General features: G+C 41.3%; 2 protein-coding genes across 2 annotated transcripts in view; one reads left to right on the top strand and one right to left on the bottom strand.

Moving 5' to 3' along the window:
• Nucleotides 1-11078, bottom strand: part of ercc6 (excision repair cross-complementation group 6) — a 61522-nt gene extending 50444 nt beyond the window's left edge. The window contains exon 1 of the mRNA XM_084020588.1: nucleotides 11069-11078. The gene's annotated coding sequence lies outside the window, so the exon portion shown is untranslated. The remainder of the gene's footprint in view (nucleotides 1-11068) is intronic.
• A 6261-nt stretch (nucleotides 11079-17339) lies between these two features.
• Nucleotides 17340-22983, top strand: tmem72 (transmembrane protein 72). Its single transcript, XM_084020784.1, has 5 exons — nucleotides 17340-17623; nucleotides 20180-20246; nucleotides 20993-21064; nucleotides 21294-21433; nucleotides 21707-22983. Exons 1-5 carry the CDS (start codon nucleotides 17548-17550, stop codon nucleotides 22144-22146), a joined length of 795 nt encoding a protein of 264 aa, XP_083876910.1. The 5' UTR covers nucleotides 17340-17547; the 3' UTR covers nucleotides 22147-22983.
• The last annotated feature ends 459 nt before the right edge of the window (nucleotides 22984-23442 follow it).

Raw genomic sequence — 23442 nt, 5'->3', positions numbered from 1 at the left:
CCAGAGTATTTAAAAAAATATATAAAATAACAGCTAGGATTAAGGCACTGACAATAGCTGGGTAGTTTACTGAAAGTTAATGTACAACATGAACAGATATTCTTTTTGAACGGAGAGACTACAGAGAGTGTTGCATTATGGGATGTTTCTAGCCTTAATGGTGTGTATGTGTTGTGCATTTAAAGTGTATGGCCCAATCCCAATTCACTCTCACTTTGACGTACGTTCCTGCAAAGTCTGTTAGGGTTTGGGACTACTGACCACTGTCAGATTGCAACGGTCTTGATGGCTCTTTTGCAGACATTTTAAGCCTTTTATGCACACTTTCAGTAAATCCACAATTCGGCAGACTTTGCCAGAGGAAATTACCCACAATTCATAGTGTGAAGCCCAGAGGTGTAAAAAAAAACAGGTAATGTTAAAGAGCATGGATGGTGTTGCTGCATGTTTAGCCTGCCTAATGAATTTTATTTGACAATTACGTCTCATCTTGTAAGGGAAACGTTAAAAAAGGGCAGTAAATACGTGCCCCGTTTGTATTTAAACAACTTCAAGCCCGTGCAGCCTCTCACACTCAACCATTTACAAGGTGACATCAGTTAAGTCGCTGAGGGTTCAGGGCTCAAACCCTTAGGGGGGACATTGGGATTAGGCCTGTCTGCTAGAGATAGTAAGCCTTAAAAGTGTTTAGTTAGCCCAGCTTGACCTGACGGCCGACGGCTCTTGTAATTTCTTGCTTTTGCCGAAACTAATCAAAAGCTCCTTTTCCGTCTTCTGTATTTTTTCTGCAGAAACAGATCAGAAACGGAATCAGACGAATCAGAAGAAACTTAAAGACAAGACATCCTATATTCGGGCCAATGGAGAAGACTTCATAGATGAAACTACGTACACAAAGTGTAATTATGGGTGGTCTTTGAAGCAGCCACATCAACCACTACTAAGTGCTCTTTTCGACTTTCTCCACATGTGGCCCGACCACTTGCACAAGCCTGACCAAGATTTTTAATGCTTTAAAGGTCATAAACATTTCACACACGCACACACACACACACACACCTGCTGGCTGACAAACCGAGGAGTCAGAGTTCTGTTCAAATAGGCAAATGTTGCTAAACACTGTGATGAAGTGTAACAGAAACCATTAAACTTTCATTGGGAGTTAATTTGTTACTGTTGTAGCAGCTACAGGATGGAGTGCATACTTGGACGATCCTACACCGAGCTGAATGAAAACAGAAATAAATGTATCTAAAGGGGTGGTGAAATGAGATATGTTTGTCCCGTACTTCAGAGGGAACATATGACAGATGAAAAAGTAGACAAAATTATGCTTGTGACGTTCCAAACCCACAGTGGGCTGATTCCAATGTCTCTGGTGTTCTGCACACTCTTTGCCAAATTACAGTGATGGGAGATTTTTCACGGGGTGAGGGGAGGAGGAGGGGGGAGGAGGGGGTGAAACAGGGCCGATATATTGAGGTTTACAGGCTTTAGCAGCTCACATGCGTTTTCTCTACACTGTTCTCCTGCGACAGTGACTTCACACCGCTGTCATGTCCTTGTCACCGCACAGTGCTGAGGGATGGCTGTTCTCAGAAAAGGATTCACACATGTTCATATCTGCAAAAACAAAACAACAATGCCTGCACTTTGTGTGCACTCATTTGTGTATTGGTGAATGTTCCATCCTGGCAAGGATCATGTGAGTAGGAAGATGAAATATATTTATATCTAATCTAAAGTTTAAACCGTAGTGTAGATAATTTGTTTTCACCGTTTTGGCCCTTTATCTACACAAGAAGTCAATTTAATTTTACTTCAGGGTCTCTTTTTGAAGTTTTATTTCTATCGACATGTTTTTCTGCTTCTGTTGTACAATAACTACACAAATACAAAATGATTTGATCAAGTGTCTCAATGTAGCCTTGCCAACATTATCATTGGCCTTGAGGTACAGCCACTATTTAATAAATCTGTATTTTATACTTGATGACAGAAAGAGAGAAAAAAGCTTTACCCAGGCAAAGTTTAAATATCTGTTTATGTTTGTCACAATGCTAGATCCGTTTAGCCATGGTCCTTACCATTTGTTAGTGATAATGCCCCATACCAGCATTTTCCAACCACAAAACAAAAATTCAATAAATTCAACATTTTTCATGTGTGTGTGTGTGTGTGTGTGTGTGTGTGTGTGTGTATGTGTGTGTGTGTGTGTGTGTGTGTGTGGATGGCAAACATTTAGAAACAATCTGAAAAGGCTAGTGTGGACACAAAAACGTAAACACATTAAATTCCTTTGAAAAATCAATATAAAAATAATATTTGTACATATCAATGGAAGAGACATGGCCTACGGTTCAGAGGGGCCGGTATAGATGAGGGTTAAAGTTAGCCATATATGGAGGGGGAACAAAATTTGAAGGAAAACACATCTTCTGTGTTATAGTTAGTTAGAGTAGAGACAGTTTATATATATATCACATTAACGTTTCATTGCATCTGCATCAGTGTGTGCGAGAAGGCATGGAGGTTCCCAGTGGCCTTGTTTCTGGACCTGAACAGGACTCTGTTAACCCCAGACTCCCCTGACAAAAGCAGCTTTGTGACTGCGAGCTGTGTGCACAGTGAAAAGGTTTCAGGAGGTGAATGTGAAATAAGGTTTTCTCTTTTTCTCCTTTTGCAACCATTTCTTTCACTTCCCAGCTTTACAAATGTATGGATGCCATTAACAGGGAATCAAGACCATTCAGTCGGTGTATAATGGTCAAGAAGCTGTGATAATCCGCTGTTCAGATGTTGGCTGGCCGTTGAAATCTGAGCCGGCTTCGGTTGGAACTGTATGTCTGTCTGTGGGTCTGCGTGGTCGACTATTCAGCTACTGTGGCTTTCCCTTGAATCCCATTAAACTGGATAATCAGTGCAGCAAACCTCTGCTTTCCCCCTAGACCTGTCCACACATTCAGAGAGCTCATTCTCTTTGTTTTTTTTTTAGTCACCACACTTCATAACAGTCAAACAGGCAACAAACATCTCTGCAGTTATTATGTGACAATAGAGAACTGGGGAACAGCATATTCCTGGATTTTCATGGCTTACACACACTTGAGTACAAAAAATATGAGGCACGTAGCTACATGGACTTCACCCTAATAGGCTTTTTGTGTAAACTTTTTACTGCGCTGTAATAGTGTGGGCCAGTGATGATGTTGAGGGTTTACTACAAGGAACCCTCTGGTGAACATACACACATTATAACCGTCTGCCTTCCAGACATCCCCTAACAATCCCAGCAGGCCGCCATATGCCATTTCCCCCAGGCGGAGGAATAAAAGCAGTATTTGATTTGTGTGACTGGACAAGCTGTGGTGACACGGGGTTTCAGTCAAAATCCTTTATTTGCATCGTTAACGCCTGGTAATTTATGAAATCGTAGGGTTGTACTCAGATAACACCCTCTATGTTAATCTCCCTCTTTGATGCATATTTTCCTTTCCATATTTAACTGTTCCTTGCAGCTCCTTTATACCCCTTTCTCTTCCTCCAATCGCTGTTATCAGGTGAGGTTGGTTAGCAGGTCAGTGTCGCGCTGTGGTTTTGATAAGGGATGTCTTGTTCCCAGGCCTGTACAGGGCAGCACCAGGTGACCCTGAATTGGCTGCCTGCTGTCAATCTGCCTGAGCAGACCTCAGGACCCACAGGGGGGTTCTGGGAGGCTTTAAGGCGCTATCTCGAACCTTATAAAACCTGATAACATGAGGGAACACAGGAAGAGGCAAGAGGAACGGCTTTCTTTCGGTCACATTTTAACACTTATAGTAGCTATAAAAGGGTCGAAAGCAGATAAAGGGAACTGATTTAGCATTGTGGAGCAGGGCTGACTGTGTGACCCTGTGTGACGGGTCATGAGAGGATACAGAGGAACCATGGCTGCATGGATGAACGGTTTCTTGCCTATACTGTCTTCTGTGGCTGTTTTTTCAAACAGAGCAAGAGACAATTGAGGGAGTTCTGCTATTTGCGAAAATGCTGTAATGATTATGTGTCCTAATAGGATGCAAGTTAAAATATGAATGTCTGAGGAATTGTCACTCTTGCAAAGAGAAGATTGATCCCACACTAAATATGAAGCTGCAGGTTAGCATAGCATAAAGACCAGAAACAGGGGGGAACAGCTAGCCTGGCTGTGTTTGAAGTTTACAGTGGAAAGTTATGTGTTGTTGTTTCTTGACCGGGTGCAATACATTCCTGGTTTCTTGTCTTTAGCAAAGCTATGCTAACTGCTAGCTGTAGCTTTATATTAAATTGCCACATACATGAATGGTATCACTCTTTTCATCAAATTCTTGGCAATATCCCTTTTCTAAATGTAGAGGTAATCCTTGAAGGACTTTCATCGAAGCATTAAAAAGAGGTTATCATCCATTCCTCTGGACATTCAGTAAAGTAATGCTGTTATCTTTACATCCCGAATTTTGAAGACATAAAAGCCTCATTACCATATCTACATGTCTCTCATCTCACTCCAACATAAACTAAACTGATTGTATGTGAAAGCATGACAGCTACCTCTGGAAGAGATTAGGACTTCCCTTCTACTGGGTCCATATATGTGGTTAAGGCTCTACTTGGCAGTTTCTATTGTGCTGATCTATTAGGTGTCCCCCTCTATACATTTTTATTTCCAAGGTTTGAACTCTATCTGTGTTGGCTTGTCTGTCAGTGTCTGCCACAGGGCTCTTGTATGAAATGAAAATTATACTCCCTGTGGGTAAATTGTTCATATTTGTGCAGCTGGCCATGGCTGCGTGGAAAGACTTAGAAGTATTTGGACAACTAAACAATGTTAATTTGAAACCTATTAACATTCTACATCGGTTCAGGTTGAGGAAGATATTTTCATCGCTTGACAAGCACAGAGAGCAGCATTTGTTTTCCGTTGAGGCAACTTGCCATACATTTTTATCCGTGAAATCGCAATCACCATGCAGGACCCTGTACCGCGTGGTTTTAAGGAAGAAATGTGGGCTGAAAAAGAGTGATCAAACTACTTTGTTTTATCAAGTTCAAAATATTTGCATGAATGTCAAACTGTGAGTGACTCTTTTGTTTTTTTGCTGTTATTGTGGCAGAGGGAATTATTTTTTTCCTTTAATTGAATCTGTCTGGGGCTTAATGGACTGACTGATGGATTAGGCTGGTTTCCTGTCCCCCCCTGCCCCCCCAAACACATACACTGGTAAGCACCCCACTCAAGCAGTTATGACTTGTGAAGACAGCCTGAGGCTATTCCATCCAGCCATACTCCAACGTGTCCTTTAGCACAAACACTATGCTGCTTATACACACGTGTGGCAGTTTGGGGCTACTGGGATCTCACTCCGGACCATGGACCACAGCTTAGGGCTGGATGGTGGTTAAATGGACTTCCCGGCAAGCTTGGTCCCCCAATGTAAGATTTATGATGATCTTCCTGAAAGAAACATGAAAGTCTCCATGTGTAACAATTTACTGCCAGTGTTAGTTTACAGCAAACGTAGCAAACATGTCACCTTATAGCCTTTCTGGAAATGCACGTGTCAGTATGTGGTGTGTATATATACACACCATACATGAGAGATGTTCACTGCAGGTTTATCTGTCTGGCTTTTGTTTTGACTGTGGTCAGGCAGCTTGTTTCATGGTGTCATCAGGGAAATATTTCAAACACTGTCTCAATTTGTGAAGCAATTCTGCTCTTTTTCACATAAAAGACAATTGTGTGCCTCGCAGTGTATTTGGTCTTTATCAAGCAGGGGAGATGGTCTGCATCAAGCGTGCAGGCAAGTAAAGACTGCATGGGCGTAAACGGTAAAAGCAGGAGCAGATTGGAACTAAAATAGGTGTTTTTCATAAGCAATCATGCATGCAGTTCTCTTTCTGAGGACTTGATCAGTCAGACGTTGCTTTTCAAGCAAGCTTTCTTACCCTCATGCCAGCTGCATTTAGTCCATGAACTATGACGTCTATACAAGAGCAAATAAACATCTTTTTTGCCAAAATCCCATTCGAACTATTACGAATTGTTTCAATTTGTTAAACAGAAAACATAAACACTCAAACAGTACCAATAACAATGCCAAGCACTGTGTGTGATGCTGACGTAAAAGAGTCAATCATCCTCTATCAAGCTTGCATCATTTGTTTGTTTTACGATGCGGATAACCAAAATTGTTTTTTCTCTTAGTACAAAAAGATAGGTCAGCAACCATAACTGTCTAAAAACCTACGTTTATTATAATCATTGCTTTTGTGCCTTTTTCTGCAGATGTGACAAATGATATGATTCATATACCAATTAGCACACGTGTTTTTACAAGAGAAACCATGACCTCTGCATCGGTTAGCACAGGTCTGGCACACGTTAGTGTGAGGGCATTGAAAGCTGTTTGCTTTCCTTTACCCTTCACATCTACCTATAAGTAACTGTAATATCTGTATTATTGTGCTGGACATTTGTCTAGCAATTTTTAAAATATATCTAATTTATTCTTCCAAATTAAAGGTTGGCCCCCTGTAGTGAAAATGCTGAGTCAAGATGTGAAGACTCATGGCTGTCGACAGCAAACGTTATGTTTGGATCGGTCATTCACAGATTGTGTGGCATCGCCAGAGGCCTCAGTGTTAGAGGTCAGGACTGTAAGTATATATCATAGAGGGACCTCCGTCAAATAAAGTAACCGTGAAATTTGGACAAGGTGCAGTGTCAAGCATCACTGGCCAGCTAATCGACAAATTTGTGTGTGTGGTATGTGGAGATTGAATGACTGACTGAAGCGTGCTGGATTTCCCTGAGGTCATGGGAAGTATTCTCCTGAGTATGTCAAAGAAATCTTTGGTTTTTAGATTGATGTGTTGAATTATGTTCATGCCACAAACCCAGAGTTTAATTTGCAGAATGAAATACAAGCTCTTTTTTTTGGTCACATCCTGTACACTAGCTGTATGCAGAGGTGGAAGAAGTATTCAAATATTCACGAAAGAAAATGTAGCAACAAAAAAGCACAAAAAATAAAATAAAAATACTGCATTAAAATGTTCAGTTAAAGGGCCAGTGTGTGGCATTTAGAAGGATCAGAAATATAAGAAAATATTAATAAGTTTGTTTTCTCTCGTGTAAAATCACCTGAAAATAAATATATACATATTTTTTTACCTTACAATGAGCACTTTATATACACATATGGGTCCTCTTCCTTTCTACAGTAGCTCAGAATGGACAAACCACACACTGGCTCTAGATAGGTCCATTAGCATTTTCGCATCGTCCACCCTATAGATCACCTACATGCTTGACACATGGATGAAGTTTCAGTTAGTTGCAATCTGCAACCTCAATCGTAGATGCCAACACATAACACACACTGCACCTTTAAGTAAAAGTACAGAGGAAGAAGTATCAAAGAAGCAGTAAATGTTGAGATAAACCCTGGTGGCAATGGATACAAGCAATCCACGGTTCATTTTGTTAAACTAGCCTCAGTTACAAATGTACTGTAGTTCTGAAGGCATGCTGAAACTTGGGCTGCAAGTAGAATGCCAGGCTTTGTTGGCATGTTTGTTGCTCTCATGGCTTTTAGTCAGGCTGATACTGGAGCAGATGCAAGGGTTAGTGGCTAGAGGTAAAAAAGATTGGGTAAGACAAACTATAAAGTCGTTAATGCCGCTTAAAAAACTGCCTTCTGATTTCTGGGAATGAGGAGGATTTTTTTCAGTGCAGGTGGATTCCAGATGCGATGACAGTATTCATTAGAGTGTTGATGTCATTGGGAAATCATAAGTTGTTGTCAGTATGAAAGCGGGAGCTGCTCTAATCAGAAGCGGATATTTCAGCACTGAAGAGTTGCGCCATAAGTTCATACTTTCGCTGAACAAATGACTTTCATTTTCTTTTTCCTTCCAACTGAATCCACTTTTGCATTCAGCTAACCTCATCCACCCCCAGTGAATAACACCTACCGAATTTCAACTCCAAGGCATAATCTGAAACAATTATAGTCATTACTACTCATGTTGTTACAGTAACAGAATCGTGCTCCTTCATATTTATGTAACCGTTTGCATAAAGGAGGTGTTTTACTGCTGTGTCTTGTTAAGTTTAAACACACAGTTCATACATGACTTATTACTGTGCTGAGTTTCTCCATTTAGACAAATGGCCTTGGCTGAAAAGGGACTCTCGGGATTTCACACCTTCATCTTCACCACTAAAACCTTGAAATGAGAGCTTTGCCTTCTCACACTTTGCAAGCACTCAGCGTTATGAAATCCCACTGACCTCGCTGTTAACCCTCCACCAATCACTTAAATTGATCTTTTCCGCATACCCTTTTTCCATCCCCAATCACGTTCATATTTGCCTCATCTGACTGTTTAAACCATTGCCCATTTCCATAAAGTCTTGTTACCATGGTAACCCACCCAAGTGAGAATGACCCATAATGGCGGGGTCACGAGGAGACTGTAGAGCGTTAAGGATGTCCTTGCACTTCCACACATGTCTTACAACTCTGTGGCCGGAGCAGCGGAGAGGGTTAAAGAGCGGCCATGACCCTGCTGATGGAGAGCTTCTGTGTGGTCAAGCAGGGTCACAGGTTCACAGAGGGGCAGCGAGAGGTCAGGCAGAATTGACAGGAGACCAGCACGCAGGTAGTGCATTTATCCGACAGCAGAGCAAAGCAAGCCGCTCTGACAGCGGTCGCGTTCTCATCCATCTTGTCTCAATGGCCCACTTGCCCTTTTCTCTTTATAATTAATTTTATTCACCACGTCATTTACTTCACACAAATTATCTTATGAGAATGTAAGAATGTATTCATTTTTCTTGTCTTTGCATCTTTGGGAAAGATAAATAAACAGTGGATAGATTATAAACCTCTTCTCTGTTAGCCAGACCGTGTCAAGCATTATGTTCTTTCAATTTCAGAGCTTGTCACTCATAGCTCCATAAGAGTACAGTAATTACTCAGTAATTAAACTTCTTTTCCTCTCGTGAGTCGAATGTGATTTATATTTGTGACAGGTGTTCATGCTCAGGACATGCTGTAGCCATTACTGCCACGAAGTCCGACTCAAATACGTCCCAAAGCAAACCTTTGCTCCCCTCTCATTAGGCTAACAAGTTTGTGCATGCCAGAATAAACAATTGTTGAATTTCTGTCATCAGGTCTGTCTTTCAACATAACACTGCAGATTATTACTTTTTTGTTGTGAATTCATTTAAATTCATGTTTTTGGAATTAAGATGTCGGCCAACTTTCAGAGGACCCTGAGAGGATGCCTATTGAACTGCAGCCCGTTGGCCACATGATGTTTATTGAGTGTTTAAAAAAAAGAAAAGTTTAACTGACCTAATAAAGTTAACAAATCTGTCTCATTATGATGTTTGACTCCGCTCTCCCTGCCTCACAAATTGAACAAAAACATTAAATTTGCTCTCTGGACACTAATCATTCAAAAATCACTTTAGCACAACACATACCGATGTGTGCATACTGTAAATGCATCCATTTACATGAAGCATGAAGCATGCATGGGCGTGTGCATGCTAACAACCAGCAGAAACGTTCTTCCTAGGCTGTCCTTGATCGAGGCCTCCTCTCATTGGTACAATTGGGCAACCAGCTGCGGTTAGCAAAACCCGGCAGCATGGAAACATTTAACCAGGCTGAAGGACGGCCATCACCCTGACCACCGCACACACTCATAAAACACAGCCATATGTAGAGGATTGGGAGGATGATGGCTTCTCTTTTGATATTCAGCATGAGGTCAGTTGCCATGACTAATGACATGGGGTTTATAATGTGGCATATAATAAGACATGATTCCTCCCTCTTAACCTGGATCTTGAACTTAATCATCCAATTTATTAGCTGTCTTTAGGCATAGCTGGCAATTGTAAAAGTCAACCGCTGAATTAGGGGGTTGTGTTTTTGGAAAAGGCTGTACATAAAGATCGCACCAGACAGGAGACGCAATTTCTATTTTCTGGATTCTTTAACTTCCCCAAATCCCTGACGACCAGCTAAACAGGAGCTGCTGGTTTCAACGGCCCAGAAATGTAGAAACACAAAACTGATCACCATCTGTTCAGACCTCTGAGGATTTTAAATTCACTTTGTAGCCTTGACACACACACACCCACACACACAAACACACACACACACAGTAACAGTTGAAGGGTTGTATTCCAGTTTTTTGTGTAATGTATATGCCCATTGCATTTGTGTTGGTTAAATTCAAAGATTTAAAGATTTGGAAAGATTTTGTCATCCTAATTTTCAATACTTCCTTGACGTGATAAATCTTTGTTTGTTTACTTTTTATTTTCATTTCTTGACCACTGCACTGGAAACTTGGGCCTGTGGTAGTGACCTGACTGATAAGATGTTATAATAAGATGTTATAATAAGACTGGAGTCTTTGGAGACTTGGAGATAAAGTGTCTCTCACTGATGTTGCTTCATTATTTGGTCTGCTCTGGAAATATGTATTATATTTATGAGGACCTTCAGTACCCTAAACCCTGAAAATGACTTTTCATATCAAACCTTAACTCTAAACCAAGTCTAAATTCTTAAAAAAAAAAGTTAAAGAAAAGAGAAAGGAGGGGCACGGTGATGTCCTCCATTTGGGTCCCTCATATTTGTATTCTTTCTATCTTACACAATATGCACGCACTAACAGACAAACTAACAAATAGTGGTATATGTGTGAGCTTAAGCTTTGGCCTGATTGGCCTCCAACAATATTGGTAATATACAATTATATTATTTCAATATTAACAAAATTGGTCTACAAGTAGTAGTACAGTGTGATAAACCCATGCATATACAACCAGTCATATTCTACGATATTGGTGCCTTTCCTGTATTATTTCACTAAGTTTGCCTTTTGGAATATTCCTGTATTTTACTGCTCCCAAATGGACTCTAACAGGATTTTCCATGTTATTCCAACCAGACCCTCAATGTGTGCTGTGACAGGAGGTCACCCAAATCCTGCAGTATAACATGGTCCGTCACTCTACATTATGATATACAGCATTTCCTCAGGAAGGAAAAGACTCGCATATTCATTGTCATGCTCTTTTAGACCATGGCATCAGTGGTGTAATCAGGATTGTTGGCTTCATCTTCTCTTCTCTTCTGAAAACTCTCTTTAAAGTAGGAACTTCTGTCTCTAAGGATCTTCTCAGAAAATCTTTACAGCCAGGCCAGATAACCGTGAAACCTTTTCTTCTCCTCCTTGAGTTGGAACAAGGAAGAAATGAAGAGCAGATTTTTATGACTAAGGTTTGGCTGTCATTAAAAGAATGTTACTGTATGAAACGTTTTCTTTTTCTGTTTACAATGAAACGCTGCACCGTCTCAGATATTATCATGGGTTGGGTGGCGCTACTTTGAAGGAGTAGTACTGCAGGTTTTGTTGAATCTTTTATTCATATTCTTAAATCAGTTTTGATTAACTTCCTTCTGTCGGAGTTAATATTGCTGAAGAAGGCATGTGTAGCAAAGCCACCATGAGCCAACCGGGCCACATGGGAGGCTGCCATCAGTCGAGAGGAACTCTGGAGCCTGGCTTTGTGCTGCAACCTCTTGGTTACAGGGCACATATTCCATCTTTTAAGACTTTGCACTAACCGCAGAATAAATACTCATGGGACAGAAATGTTGTTTCATACAGAAATAAAAAAATCTGAACCCCTCAGTACCGAGGCCAAACCGTGAATTACTTACAGTTCTCTATTCACTATCAGTGCATGAATCTAATTGCGTGTGCGTGCATGCATGTGTGTGTGTGTGTGTGTGTGTGTGTGTGTGTGTGTGTGTGTGTGTGTGTGTGTGTGTGTGTGTGTGTGTGCGTGTGTGTGTGTGCATGTGTGTTTATGCGAACACTCTAGAAGGATTTCACTCTCTCTTTTATGCTACATTCTGTAACCTTGCCTCTGCTAGACAACGTGAAGGAACAGTGCACAGCCCTGTAACTGCTCAAGATAATGGCCTGGTATAAAAACTTCAGACTAATCTGACAGGTTGCCGCTTTCGTCCTCTCATTGGCCGAAAATACATTCTTCACTCATCTGGGCAGCTCATCGGGTGCCATTTGTCAGAAACGAGTTAAGTCTGTTCCTGTTAATTAGGCCTGTCTGTGAGCTGGTCAGGAGACAGATGAAAGACAGACAGACGGAAAAGCTTTACATGAAGGAAGAGACAGGTTATGAGCCACGGGTTGATGGGGGAAAAAATGAGGAAACGCTGTTTTGGCTCACCATACTGCATGTCATTCACAGTGAAAGGAGAGAGGGTGATCCGCCAACACGATCCCCACAACAAACAGTGGATAACTTCAGCGGTATGTGATGAATACACATCCAAGATCAAAGTCACATTCTCTTATTGCACAGGATGTAAATGTCCTGACACAGCACTGCTCAAATCAAGAAACCTGCAACAAAAAAGACATGACACTTTAGGTTTTGGAAGAGCAACTGGGGATAGCTATTTGACTATGCATTAGTGAAGGTTGACGCTCACGGTAGTACGATGATGTGACACGTGAGAATCTGGTTTTTGATGGAAGCTAACTGGACATTTCCATGTTGTCTACTGCCAGCTCATTTGCATCCTGTGTGAACAAGAATCAAGACTTCTCGCAGTTCACAGTCAAGTCACGCTCTGCCAATCAAAATCAAGCACATGTGAACACATGGTGGTACTGTATGGTTCACCTTCTCTTCACGGTGTCTAAACTTGCGGTCTGGGGAACACCCAATAAATTAGGAAGCAGCTTTTATCAATAGTTTATATTAGCAGGATTGTTTGACGTGTATGTGACAGGAGTCAAGATTTAGCTCATAACTCTCCAAATACACAGTTATATGAAGGGTTTTAGTGTTTTTCAGCTCACTGTTTTGTTTTTCTTAAAGGAGTCATCACCAGGAAATCGCAATTTCTCTTGTTAAAACATGCATATCTGTGTTTGACCTCAGTTGAAACTTGCCTGAAAGGCTGGAGTTTGAAAGTGGCGCCGTTTTTTCGCTTCTGCTCTTTTTCCGAACAGGAATAGCACACAAGGGTGTGCATTCCTAAAGCACGAGATTTTGATTCTGCGCCTACGGTGACGTCACCGTGGAGGCTACTTGCATAAGCCCACCCCTCTTTCACCACCCAACCCCGCCCCGTCCGCTACCTGAAATCGCCTGAATTCCGTAAGGTTCGTCATTTAGTGTGTGCGCCATGACAGGGGGCTGTTTATGTTTTGGAGTCTGCATGCAGGCAAGCCCCCCCCGGCTCTGTCCTTCCTGCGGCGAATCAACGCGCGCCTCATTACATATTATACAATGCACATCCGGACCAGTCAAAACCTCGCGCGTAATCTCGCGTGATAAAATCGCGGTACGAAAAAGGGTCAGAACAAGCTCAATGTTTGATTAACATTTTTTTTTTTTTTTCTAATAAGTTTTACGAATTGATCCAAAGCGATCCAAGGGGGGCTGGATACGTATAAAACCAGGTTATGACTCCTTTAAGGTGGGAAAAAAACAAAGTACAAATACTGAACATAAATAGATTCTTATCTGTTCTTTACTTGAGTATTTATTTTCTGACAATTTCATACTTTTACAACCTCCCTTTTAATACAAATATCTACAAATATTCTACTCCTTACATTTTCAGAACAGGTTTGTTACTTTAGTTTGAACATTATTATTACTAAACTATTATTATTATCTAAGGGGAACTATCGATTGTTTTTTTCTTATTAATATGACATGAGTTTCAGTAGAAATGTCATTCAAAGTGATACATTTTATATGATACTTCGAGTACATTTCAGTCACTTTTACTTGAGTAAATAAGTTGAATCAATATTTCTATTTTTTAACTCAAGTATCTGTACTTCTATTTGAGTTTAGTATGTTTCTAACCAGCAAGTCCTCACTGTCATATTCACAGATATAGCTCAGCACCTTCACAGACATATGAAGTTAGCAACTATATATAGTGATGACAATATGGTTGTGAGCAAAAGAGAACAAAAAGTGCAACATCAGTGAAAACGCATCTCCAAATGAATGCTAATGTTGCTCCATTTGTTTGCTAGATGTGCAATGCTGTGCTTTCCAAGTGTTGTCCGTCCCATCAGAAATGAAAAGTGTTTACAATTGTTCCAAAAGACATGGGGGATAACTCCATGAAAAGACTAAAACTAATTGTGTAAAAATGGCAGTAAGGCGTGAAGGGAGGGGGTTGTCTGAAGCGTTTTGACCATCTGACTGGCAGCACTGACGCCATTCATAGTCAACTATTTATTTTAAAGGTGAGAGTTGTGTTTACTGCTTGTTTCTGCTGCTCCCAAGTGGACACAATGTTTGTTTTGAATATATATTAAATATCACTACATGTTACTATGGAGTCTTAAGAGCATAGCAGACATTCAAACTGATCATGTAAAACTCATTTCATGTATACATTTGCATACGAACCCTATTTCTTCCTTAAAACCGCAGGAGGTCGACACGCTGTGAAATATCACCACCTCGTAATGATCATATATCACCTGTGTTGACTATTAGACACTAAACAGGCAGATATTACACATAATCTCGGTCTTCCCAAATCCTTGTCCATGATTCATATCTGTTTCGCAACCACATATTTCTCTTGCTCCTTCCCATGTCTGTGCTTCATCTGTCTGGGGGATGCTCCTGACCTTTTGGTATTGTTATAAATGGCACCAGGGGGGAAAAGGAGTTTAAAAAGATCACTTTTTTTTCCTGGTCACGGTCAGCCTGTTAATATCTCATGTCACATCAGGGCTGCAATTCATAAACATCTCTCAACCACTAGGTGGCTCCCTGCTTTTGTAAATGTAATAATTAAGCTCCATAATGGAGTACCTGGTGTTAAAGTGTTGCCAGTAAGGTTTATGTCTTCATATTTTTAAAAATATTCAAGGATTCGGCTGAAATTAGTTCAGTCTTGGAGGAATCGTTCACAGCCTTCCCTCGGCCTTTTGATAAAACAGCCCTTAAGAAGTGATTATGGAGATATTGCCTGAGCGAAGCAACAGAGCAGGGTAATAAAGCTGCTGTTGTAATTAAGATTAGAGCTGTTTTCACCGGTTCTGATGGGCACCAGACACCCACACCTGACTGAGAGAGGCTGGATAGGGAGGGAGGGAGGTAGGGGGGAGGCATGGCTAATCTCTAGTCCCATGCTCATGGCCACAGTGGAGTGAGGGGGAGAGTGGTGTGAAGCCGTGATGAAGAGGAGGTGTAACGCAGGCATGATTACAGGGTGTGTGAGCAGGCGGGAGAACGTTTGGGAAGTGGGTGAGAGGTCATAGGTCAGGCCGGGTGAAGCTTAGCGTTGAGAGGAGACACGTCTCTGTATAGCCGCACAGAACAAAATGAAAACATGAGACTGTATTTATACTGTAACTTTAGATTTAAGTCTCGTTGGCAATCAGTCACAATTACTTAAACTACTCCAGCCTCTGGCAACTGCCATAAAACTCACAACGTACTGTACATGTCAGCAGAGATCCCCAAACAACACACAGTGACGTATTACCATAAATGATGTTTTTACAAGACTGTTATCGTGAGGGCCTCGCATTTCAAACAAACATAAACACACATCCCGCTGTGGCCATGGCGGCAAGGCTCCGTTACCATGTTAACGTATTTATCTCTCATGTATGTCTGGTCCATGTGCAATAATGCACTGCAGTCTAAATATACATGCGATTTAATAAGGTTTCTTCAGACTTATCTTCTCTTGTATTGATTCTGTAACATAAAGTGGGGGGTCCAACAGTTGTGTTTATTCCCGCCATTGTTTAAAGTAACTTTATGTGTGCAGGGATTTGTTTCAGGACATGGGACTAGCCCACGGTGATGTCAGTGACTCAGGACATGGTCAAACACTCCAATACTTTTGATAGTTCTATGACTTTTTTCTTTTTTCTGCTGTGATCACAGTCACAATACTAACATGATGTTCATCGTCTTAATTTAACATTTAACTCGCTTAACTAGCTCATGAGACTGACATTAGTTATGCAAATATTTGGTCAAAATATTGAACAAATCAAAACTTTGAGTTGACGATGATGCGAAAAAAAAGAGCACCACTAACGTCAAGGCTTCCTCCTCTGGGGATGATGAGTGTCATTTATCCAGTCCTTGTTAAGAGATTTCAGTCTGGACCAAATAGTGAACATTGTCATCCCTAGAAAAGTAATCCCAATTCAATTATAGTACATTTGTCGTTACATGTCTAACGTCTGCTGCTCATACACACTCACTTACACTCTATACCATAGATGCCACAAATAAAAGGGATGCTAAGCCGGAAACAAGTAGAACCAGTGTACAAAAGTGTCTTTGTTCGAGATTTAAGGAGGATTTGTGTAGCTTACTTTCACCCCTACACGGAGTCAGGGTGTGTGTGTGTGTGTGTGTGTGTGTGTGTATGAGGTCTGTGACTCTTAATGCTCGCTCCACTAGACTTCTGCTGTGCCCGAACAAGCTCACCTCGGCCAAACCTGCGTCAACTGATTATGTGGGCTTACGTTTACACATGTATAAGTGTGTCAAAGGGACTGTGTTGCTTTTTGTGGCATAAAGCCCAAAACGAAACTTGTTCATAATATTTCTAACCGTGTTCAAGCTGTAACCTATTTGCTCTTATTGAAACAGTTTCCACTAACTGGATGCTGCATGTATGACCGTGTGTGTCTTGAAAAATAAAAAAAATGTTTCTGATGAGTTGATTACAATGAATCATCCAAACAACAAGGAGACATTACACAGAGACATTTTGTAGGGAGGGAACTACATTATTTTGTTGGGAAGCAAAGTCCTTGATCTCGTCTGCAGTTCAAGGGTGCATACAAATTACTGCTGATAGTGTGTGTGTGTGTGTGTGTGTGTGTGTGTGTGTGTGTGTGTGTGTGTGTGTGTGTGTGTGTGTGTGTGTGTGTGTGTGTGTGTGTGTGTGTTAGTTTCAGATTTTTTCTTAGATTCGGATAATTTTTAACCAGCTCTAATGACAAATGTGATACGGTGCACAAATCACCCGGAGCTGAACAGTGTCACCTTGACATACAGGGTGGAATGCTAAACCAGTTGCAAAGGGGTATTGTTATTGTGTGTGCGTGTGTGTGTGTGTGTGTGTGTGTGTGTGTGTGTGTGTGTGTGTGTGTGTGTGTGTGTGTGTGTGTGTGTGGCTGATTAGCAGTTATTGGAGCAACAGGGGCATTGAGTCACAAACCTTTCTGAAGTAACCTCGTCCAGTCTAAGAGGCTTCACATCATGGCACTCAAGGATTACCGAACTTTGGCTATTTTTTTTAACCGACAACCATTCAGTCAACAGTCAACTATGTCTCTATAATGCTACTTTAGTAACTTCTAGGCCCCCGACTATTTCAGATAGTGTTAGAGAAGTCTGAAGGTTGCATTTCTGAACAGTGAAGAGGGAAAGTATTTGAGGTCATGGGGAACTCTGAGAGCGTTTGGTGGATTGTAGTGGAGTTTGCATGCAGGATCTTTGGTGTTTCTACGGCAACAGGTAAGATGTAAATATAAAACAAACAGAAATATATCAATAAATTCAGACTCCTGATTGTTTCAGTATCGGCATGGGATAGTTCTTTGAATTCACTAAGATGCACAATAGACTCCAGATGCTCTCTCTGATATGTTCTGCAGTCAGAGCATATATATTATTATACAATAAGCATGAACAAATTCAGTATGACATTTTAGTAGAAGTTATATATTTTATCTGGTATGAAGCATTCCGATGTCTAAAGCTGATATCTGATTCTCTCCATTTTTTTTAGAAATGGTGGAGATTTATCCAGCTGGGCTTTTTAAGGATTGCATAAACCTAAAATGTTAGAAGGTCGGATAGTGATGTTGGACACTGTACTTTTGACCTCCAAGCCATCTCTCGGCTGATATATAGAGCATATGAAAACATACTTGATCATACATAACCTGGCTATTACGGCCCCTGCTCTGTTTTCTTCAGTCACACAGGGACAGATTGCACGCAGCTCTCTTGACCACATTAATTCATCACGGGGGAAATAGCTCTCTGGTTGCTGCCTCCTACGAAAAAATATATGGAACCCCCTCCACTTAAATTCAAACAGCTGCAGTCGCTGAACATTTACCGAGAGACATGTGCCTCACATCACACTAAAACCGAGTCTCTGCATCCAGCTGCATTACTGGGCTTATGTGATCACAAGCTTTTATACTTTGCACCAAACGTGAGCTTTCCATGCATTGTCTCTACATGCCTCTGTCTGTGCATGTGTTTATGTGATGTCTACATGCGCCTCCGTCTCTCTGCCTGTGTGTTCATGTGTTCACATGTCTACATGTATGTCCACCTCTGTGTGTGTTCATTGGACAGACATACGTGCCGGGAGCACATATATGTTAATATCCAGCTGGCCTATATGCAGCGTTAATTCCTCTCACACTCTATAAACTACCAGAAAGTACTATTTAGCCACATTCCCCTGATTTCCCTCCGGTGCCGATTCTATCTCTGCGTTTCTTTTAAGCCAGAAAAAATAGTTTCCATGTGTTTAGTGGCACTTAACGATGCTTACCTCTTTTCATACCTCACAGGAAAAAGATGAATGAACAACAGCGGCTTCCTTTATAGTTTTTAAGAGTTGGGCTGATTTCATATGATTACATATGTGTTCAACTGTGTTTTGGTTTCAGCACTCAGACTTTGCAATCTTCAGAATAAAGGAATCGTTTGGGGTTTCTTGCTGAGTGTTAAATGGGAGGACTGATACCTCTGGTTAGCGTAGCTTAGCATAACAAATGGGAACAGAGGGAAACAGGTGACAAATGCACCAGCCAGCACATCTACAGCTTACATTAAACATGTGTACCATAATGTATACTAATTTACAATAATGTATTATGAGTAATAACCTCCTGAAGTATACGTTGGTTGTTTGGCAACCTCACGATGACAGCATGATGCCAGGAAATGGCTGTGCATGGCCAATAAAATACTCCAGCACATAATCACACAAAATCACAACTCATCACTGCTAATATAGGACAAGATGTAATGTGTGGATTTGTGAGTTTTAGGGTTGCTGGTAGGTGGATTTTGTTACTTTGTTTTACAGAGCCAGTCTAGCTGTGTCCCCTTTTTCAGCCTTTGTGCTAAGCTAAGCTAGTTGCTGCAACTCATCTTACTCTCAGGAAGAAAGCGAATAAGTGTATTTCCCAAAACATAGAACTATTCCTATAAAATATTGAGAAGGGTTCAGTAGCAGGAGTATAGATGAATCAAATCTAATCACTTTATTGATTTCAGGGGTCTCCTAAACCACAGTGAAGTTAAGGATTCAGCCTACTGGACATGCAATGTTGATCTTGCAGAGGAATAAATAGAAAAACTACTATTCTGTATCATGACTCAATACTCATAAGCCCAAGATGTAGAGGAAGGACTTTCAACATAACGTCTAATGACCACTTCACCTACAAGTGGCGAAGCTTTTGAAAATGTCATGATTCTGCTCCGGCAGAGGATCTGTGATGTATTAAGTGTCCGCTGGCAGTGATAACGGTAATTACAACCATAAGAAAACGATTACCACATTTTTGTGAACATGTTGGAAGCAATTACAACAATTATCAATATTAAGTCTACTTTAAATATCTTTTTATGACAGAGATCATGGGTTCAACACCTCCCCACAGGGTGTAAACGAGTTGGATCACTCAAGGCAATGTTTATGTGGGGAGATATGATTTTCAGCCAGGACTTGTATTGGTTACTCACAACCACCTCAAATATCAGCCTCTTGGCTGCAATAATAAAGACTATATAAGCAATACATAAGAAATATATCAAAGAACATTAAAAGCAGTACAACTTGAAGTTTTATCACAGGGGAAATATTAACAGTATTTATACAGAGGTTTCACCCAAGTTTAGACCAGTTGACCTGCTAGTGCATCCCTGCCAGCATCGACCGAGAAAACCATGAACTAAGTCTGACATCTGGTGGACAGAATCTGCTCACCAGTCACTCTCAGAATTAAAAAGAGGAAATGATCTTCCTGTCTCTTTTTCCAGTGTTGTGTGGGGTGGGAGTGGAGACTCTGCAACAGGGAGAATTCAGCAGCCTCGGGGTCTACCTGGTGTAAGTGCTTAGACTTTGTATTCCACTCCGTCATATACTGTATTCATTTAAATCTGCAGCGCACTCCTGACCCTGGTCTCCTTGAGACCAAACTGCATAGCATTCCTGAGTTACAAATACACCGCCTGGATTTTAATATGGCAAAGAATGTTTGGCCTGAGGGCTTGTAGAAAACAATTACAATACTGTACCATGCCTTCATAATCACTCATGCAGTAGGCTACATACACACACTCGCAAGGAGATGTTAGAAGGAGTCAGGGGGATGAGGCGAGGTGCAGATGAGACCAGTCCTTCAGTGCTACTTCGTATTATCTCGGTGGCTCACGGCCAAACTCCCACAGAGTCGCAGGAAAACGTCTCCCAAAGGAGACCAGAAATGCGTGACAGATTATTCTGCCGGCACACATAAATGGAGATGAGCGCAACACACACAGAAACACACAATTAGTCTGAGGGCATTTTCTGGTTCACTGAATTAGATTGTTATCAGACTATTAAAGCATAAAATAGAAGGGAACATTCTCTAGCAGCAACCAGTCAAAAAAAAAAAAAACAGAATTAAATGCCAAGTCGTTTGATGCCATTCGAAGACAATATCTCTTCTCTTGAAACATCAAGGCCAATTTAAAACATGCAATCTTGACTTACAAGTCATACACAGGAATGGACATATTTAGATCCAGTTGACTGAAACACTTTGATTTTTATCACTGTAATCATCATAAATGTATGTCTCCTCCCAGAGTGTCATCTGTTGGCATCATGATGTTTGAGCTGGCCTATTTCCTGGACACCCTTCTGTTCATGTGTCTGCCGTGAGTACACAACAGCCATCTATGTTTCACATGGATACTTTACCATGAATAAACAGAGGCTAAATTATCACATCCAGTATCATTCTCTGAGGTCATTTAACCAACTATGAGCAGTGCAAAGCAGGCCCACAAAACAGCATTCACATCATCAGCTGTCTCTGCTGTTACAACATGACTTTTCAGTCCATGCTATTGCCTTAAACCTTCTCTTTTTCCTATCCCTCTATAGCTGTCCTCCAGACTGGCAGCTGTTTGTGTTGTGGCGGAAGATGGCACGCATTGGAGGCTTCCATAAGTTCCTCTATTACTCCATAATGTCAGTGGTCTGTTTCCTGCACCCTGTGTTGGTGTGGCATGCAATCATCCCAGGTAATATATTATTGGCAAGCACTATAATTAAACGTACAATTAGAGTACGTTCTCATGCGCATTTAGACATGTTACATAGATAAATAGAGATAACATGAATGGCTCTCTTCAAGTGTCCCAGTGAGCCGTGATAGTGCGACAAAGGGCCAGCATGCAGAATATCAGGTCTCTGAAAATGAAGCTGCTAAAAGGGATTCAGCCATGCATTTTATAATTTGCATGTCTCCTACTGTAACATGTCAAAATGAAATAGGATATACTTTCTGATTTTAGGGGTGATGCTTCTGGTGACAGCCCTTTTCAACTTCATTCTAAGCAAGAAAACAAAGATCAAATCCCCCAAAAGGCCACAGGGGAGCCACAGTGACCAAGGCCCGACCGCTGTCTGTGTGACAGAAGGGACGGTCTCGAACAGCACTGTCTCGTTCCTCCACGTGGTGACGGGGAGGAGAGGGGGGGCACTGGCTCTCACAACCCGAGACCACCGCCTGGGCCCGGGAGAGAGAGGAGAGAGCGTCCAAGCCATGCTGGAGCCTGAGCAGACGGCGGCATCAAAAGGCACAGACACGGAGAGGAGGAGGTGGAAAGAGAGGAGGCTGATCTGCTTGAGAGGCAGGGAGGAGCCTGTGGAGAGAGAGATGGAGGAGATGGACGGATACTGTGAGCCAGAGCCAGACACCACCTCAGACACTGCGCCTATGATTACTGACTGAACATCCCTCTGCACTCAGACTCGGCTCCTTACTGATATCACACAAAGGAAAGCATGTGTAGTGTATTCAGACTAGTAGCTGATGCTACACTGCCAAAATAAGACCTCTGAGCATTTTTAAGTAACTAAAATGTGAAGATTGTTAGATTTTTTTATTCAACTGATTTGTATATTTTTTTACTTCTGAAGATCTATTTGTACGAAATGAAAGTTTTGGAACAATTTGATCATCAGATGTATTAATTTAAAGAAATGAAACCATTTGTATGAGCACATGGGTGGCTTTTAGCCTGATTGAAGAGCAGACGTTAATTGTGAAGAATTCAATCCAGTTACTGCATCATGCATTATTCATGGAGTAATAAATTAGATCAACCGTTTCATTCATTCAACGTCAGAGAAAAAAATGTGTACGACTGTGACTGTGGGAGTAGGCATTAGAGCTCGTGCAGGTGCTTGTGTTGGTCACATTCAAGTCTCCTCATTGTGTGTTTGTCATGTGCAAGCGGTGACCATGGCGACGGAGCTCTGGGAGGAGTGCTCATGTTATTATGGTGATGAGAAAAACATCAGATCACCCTCCAGAGCGCGACCATAGACGTTTTACCAAAACATGCCGGCATTAATAATATGTCATATACTGCGTTTTGATGATATTTATAGGGTGTGTGAATTCTCAAGCTCTATAAATCACCCTGAAATTAGCATATCTGTGTGCAAGTATGAAAGCCTGTGTTCACATTTCATTTGTTTTTCTTTTGTTTTATCACGCTACAAATGAAATAATTCTCCATACAAACGTTCCTCTATTGTTCAGGTCATAAATCAATATTGTTTTGTTCTGTCGACACACACACTGTACACACATTGTATTCCTCAGTCCTTTGTTCACTATATTGTAGATGTATAACTGTACGTGGCCTTAAGAGGTAATCTCTCTGCAGCATCAGAGCTCAGGAGGGAATCAATAAAATCAGAGCGCCTCATTCATCAGAAAGCACCTCACTGAGACCTGGAGGCAGCAGACAGCAGACACGCCAACACATTGGTTAAACAACTAGCTCATTCTTCATGTTTGGTGCAAATAACATACCCAGCCGCACGGTGTCACACATCCACTCAAGCTTTTAAACATGTGTTTGCTCAAAATATCAGAGCCACGGCATGTGAATCCAGTCAGGAGGGATGAGATGTTCTCGTGTTTTTACGGGGGAGAACAGGGAGTCTTTGTCCACACGTTGCCGAGGCCGGTAATCAGGGCTCTATTGTCATATTCACAATGATCTCCGGTCAGTCA

This window comes from Eutrigla gurnardus (genome assembly GCF_963514095.1).
Source record: "Eutrigla gurnardus genome assembly, chromosome: 11".
NCBI classification, from domain to species: domain Eukaryota; kingdom Metazoa; phylum Chordata; class Actinopteri; order Perciformes; family Triglidae; genus Eutrigla; species Eutrigla gurnardus.
Note: the sequence above shows the minus strand (reverse complement) of the source record. Positions and strands in the feature narration are given on the sequence as shown.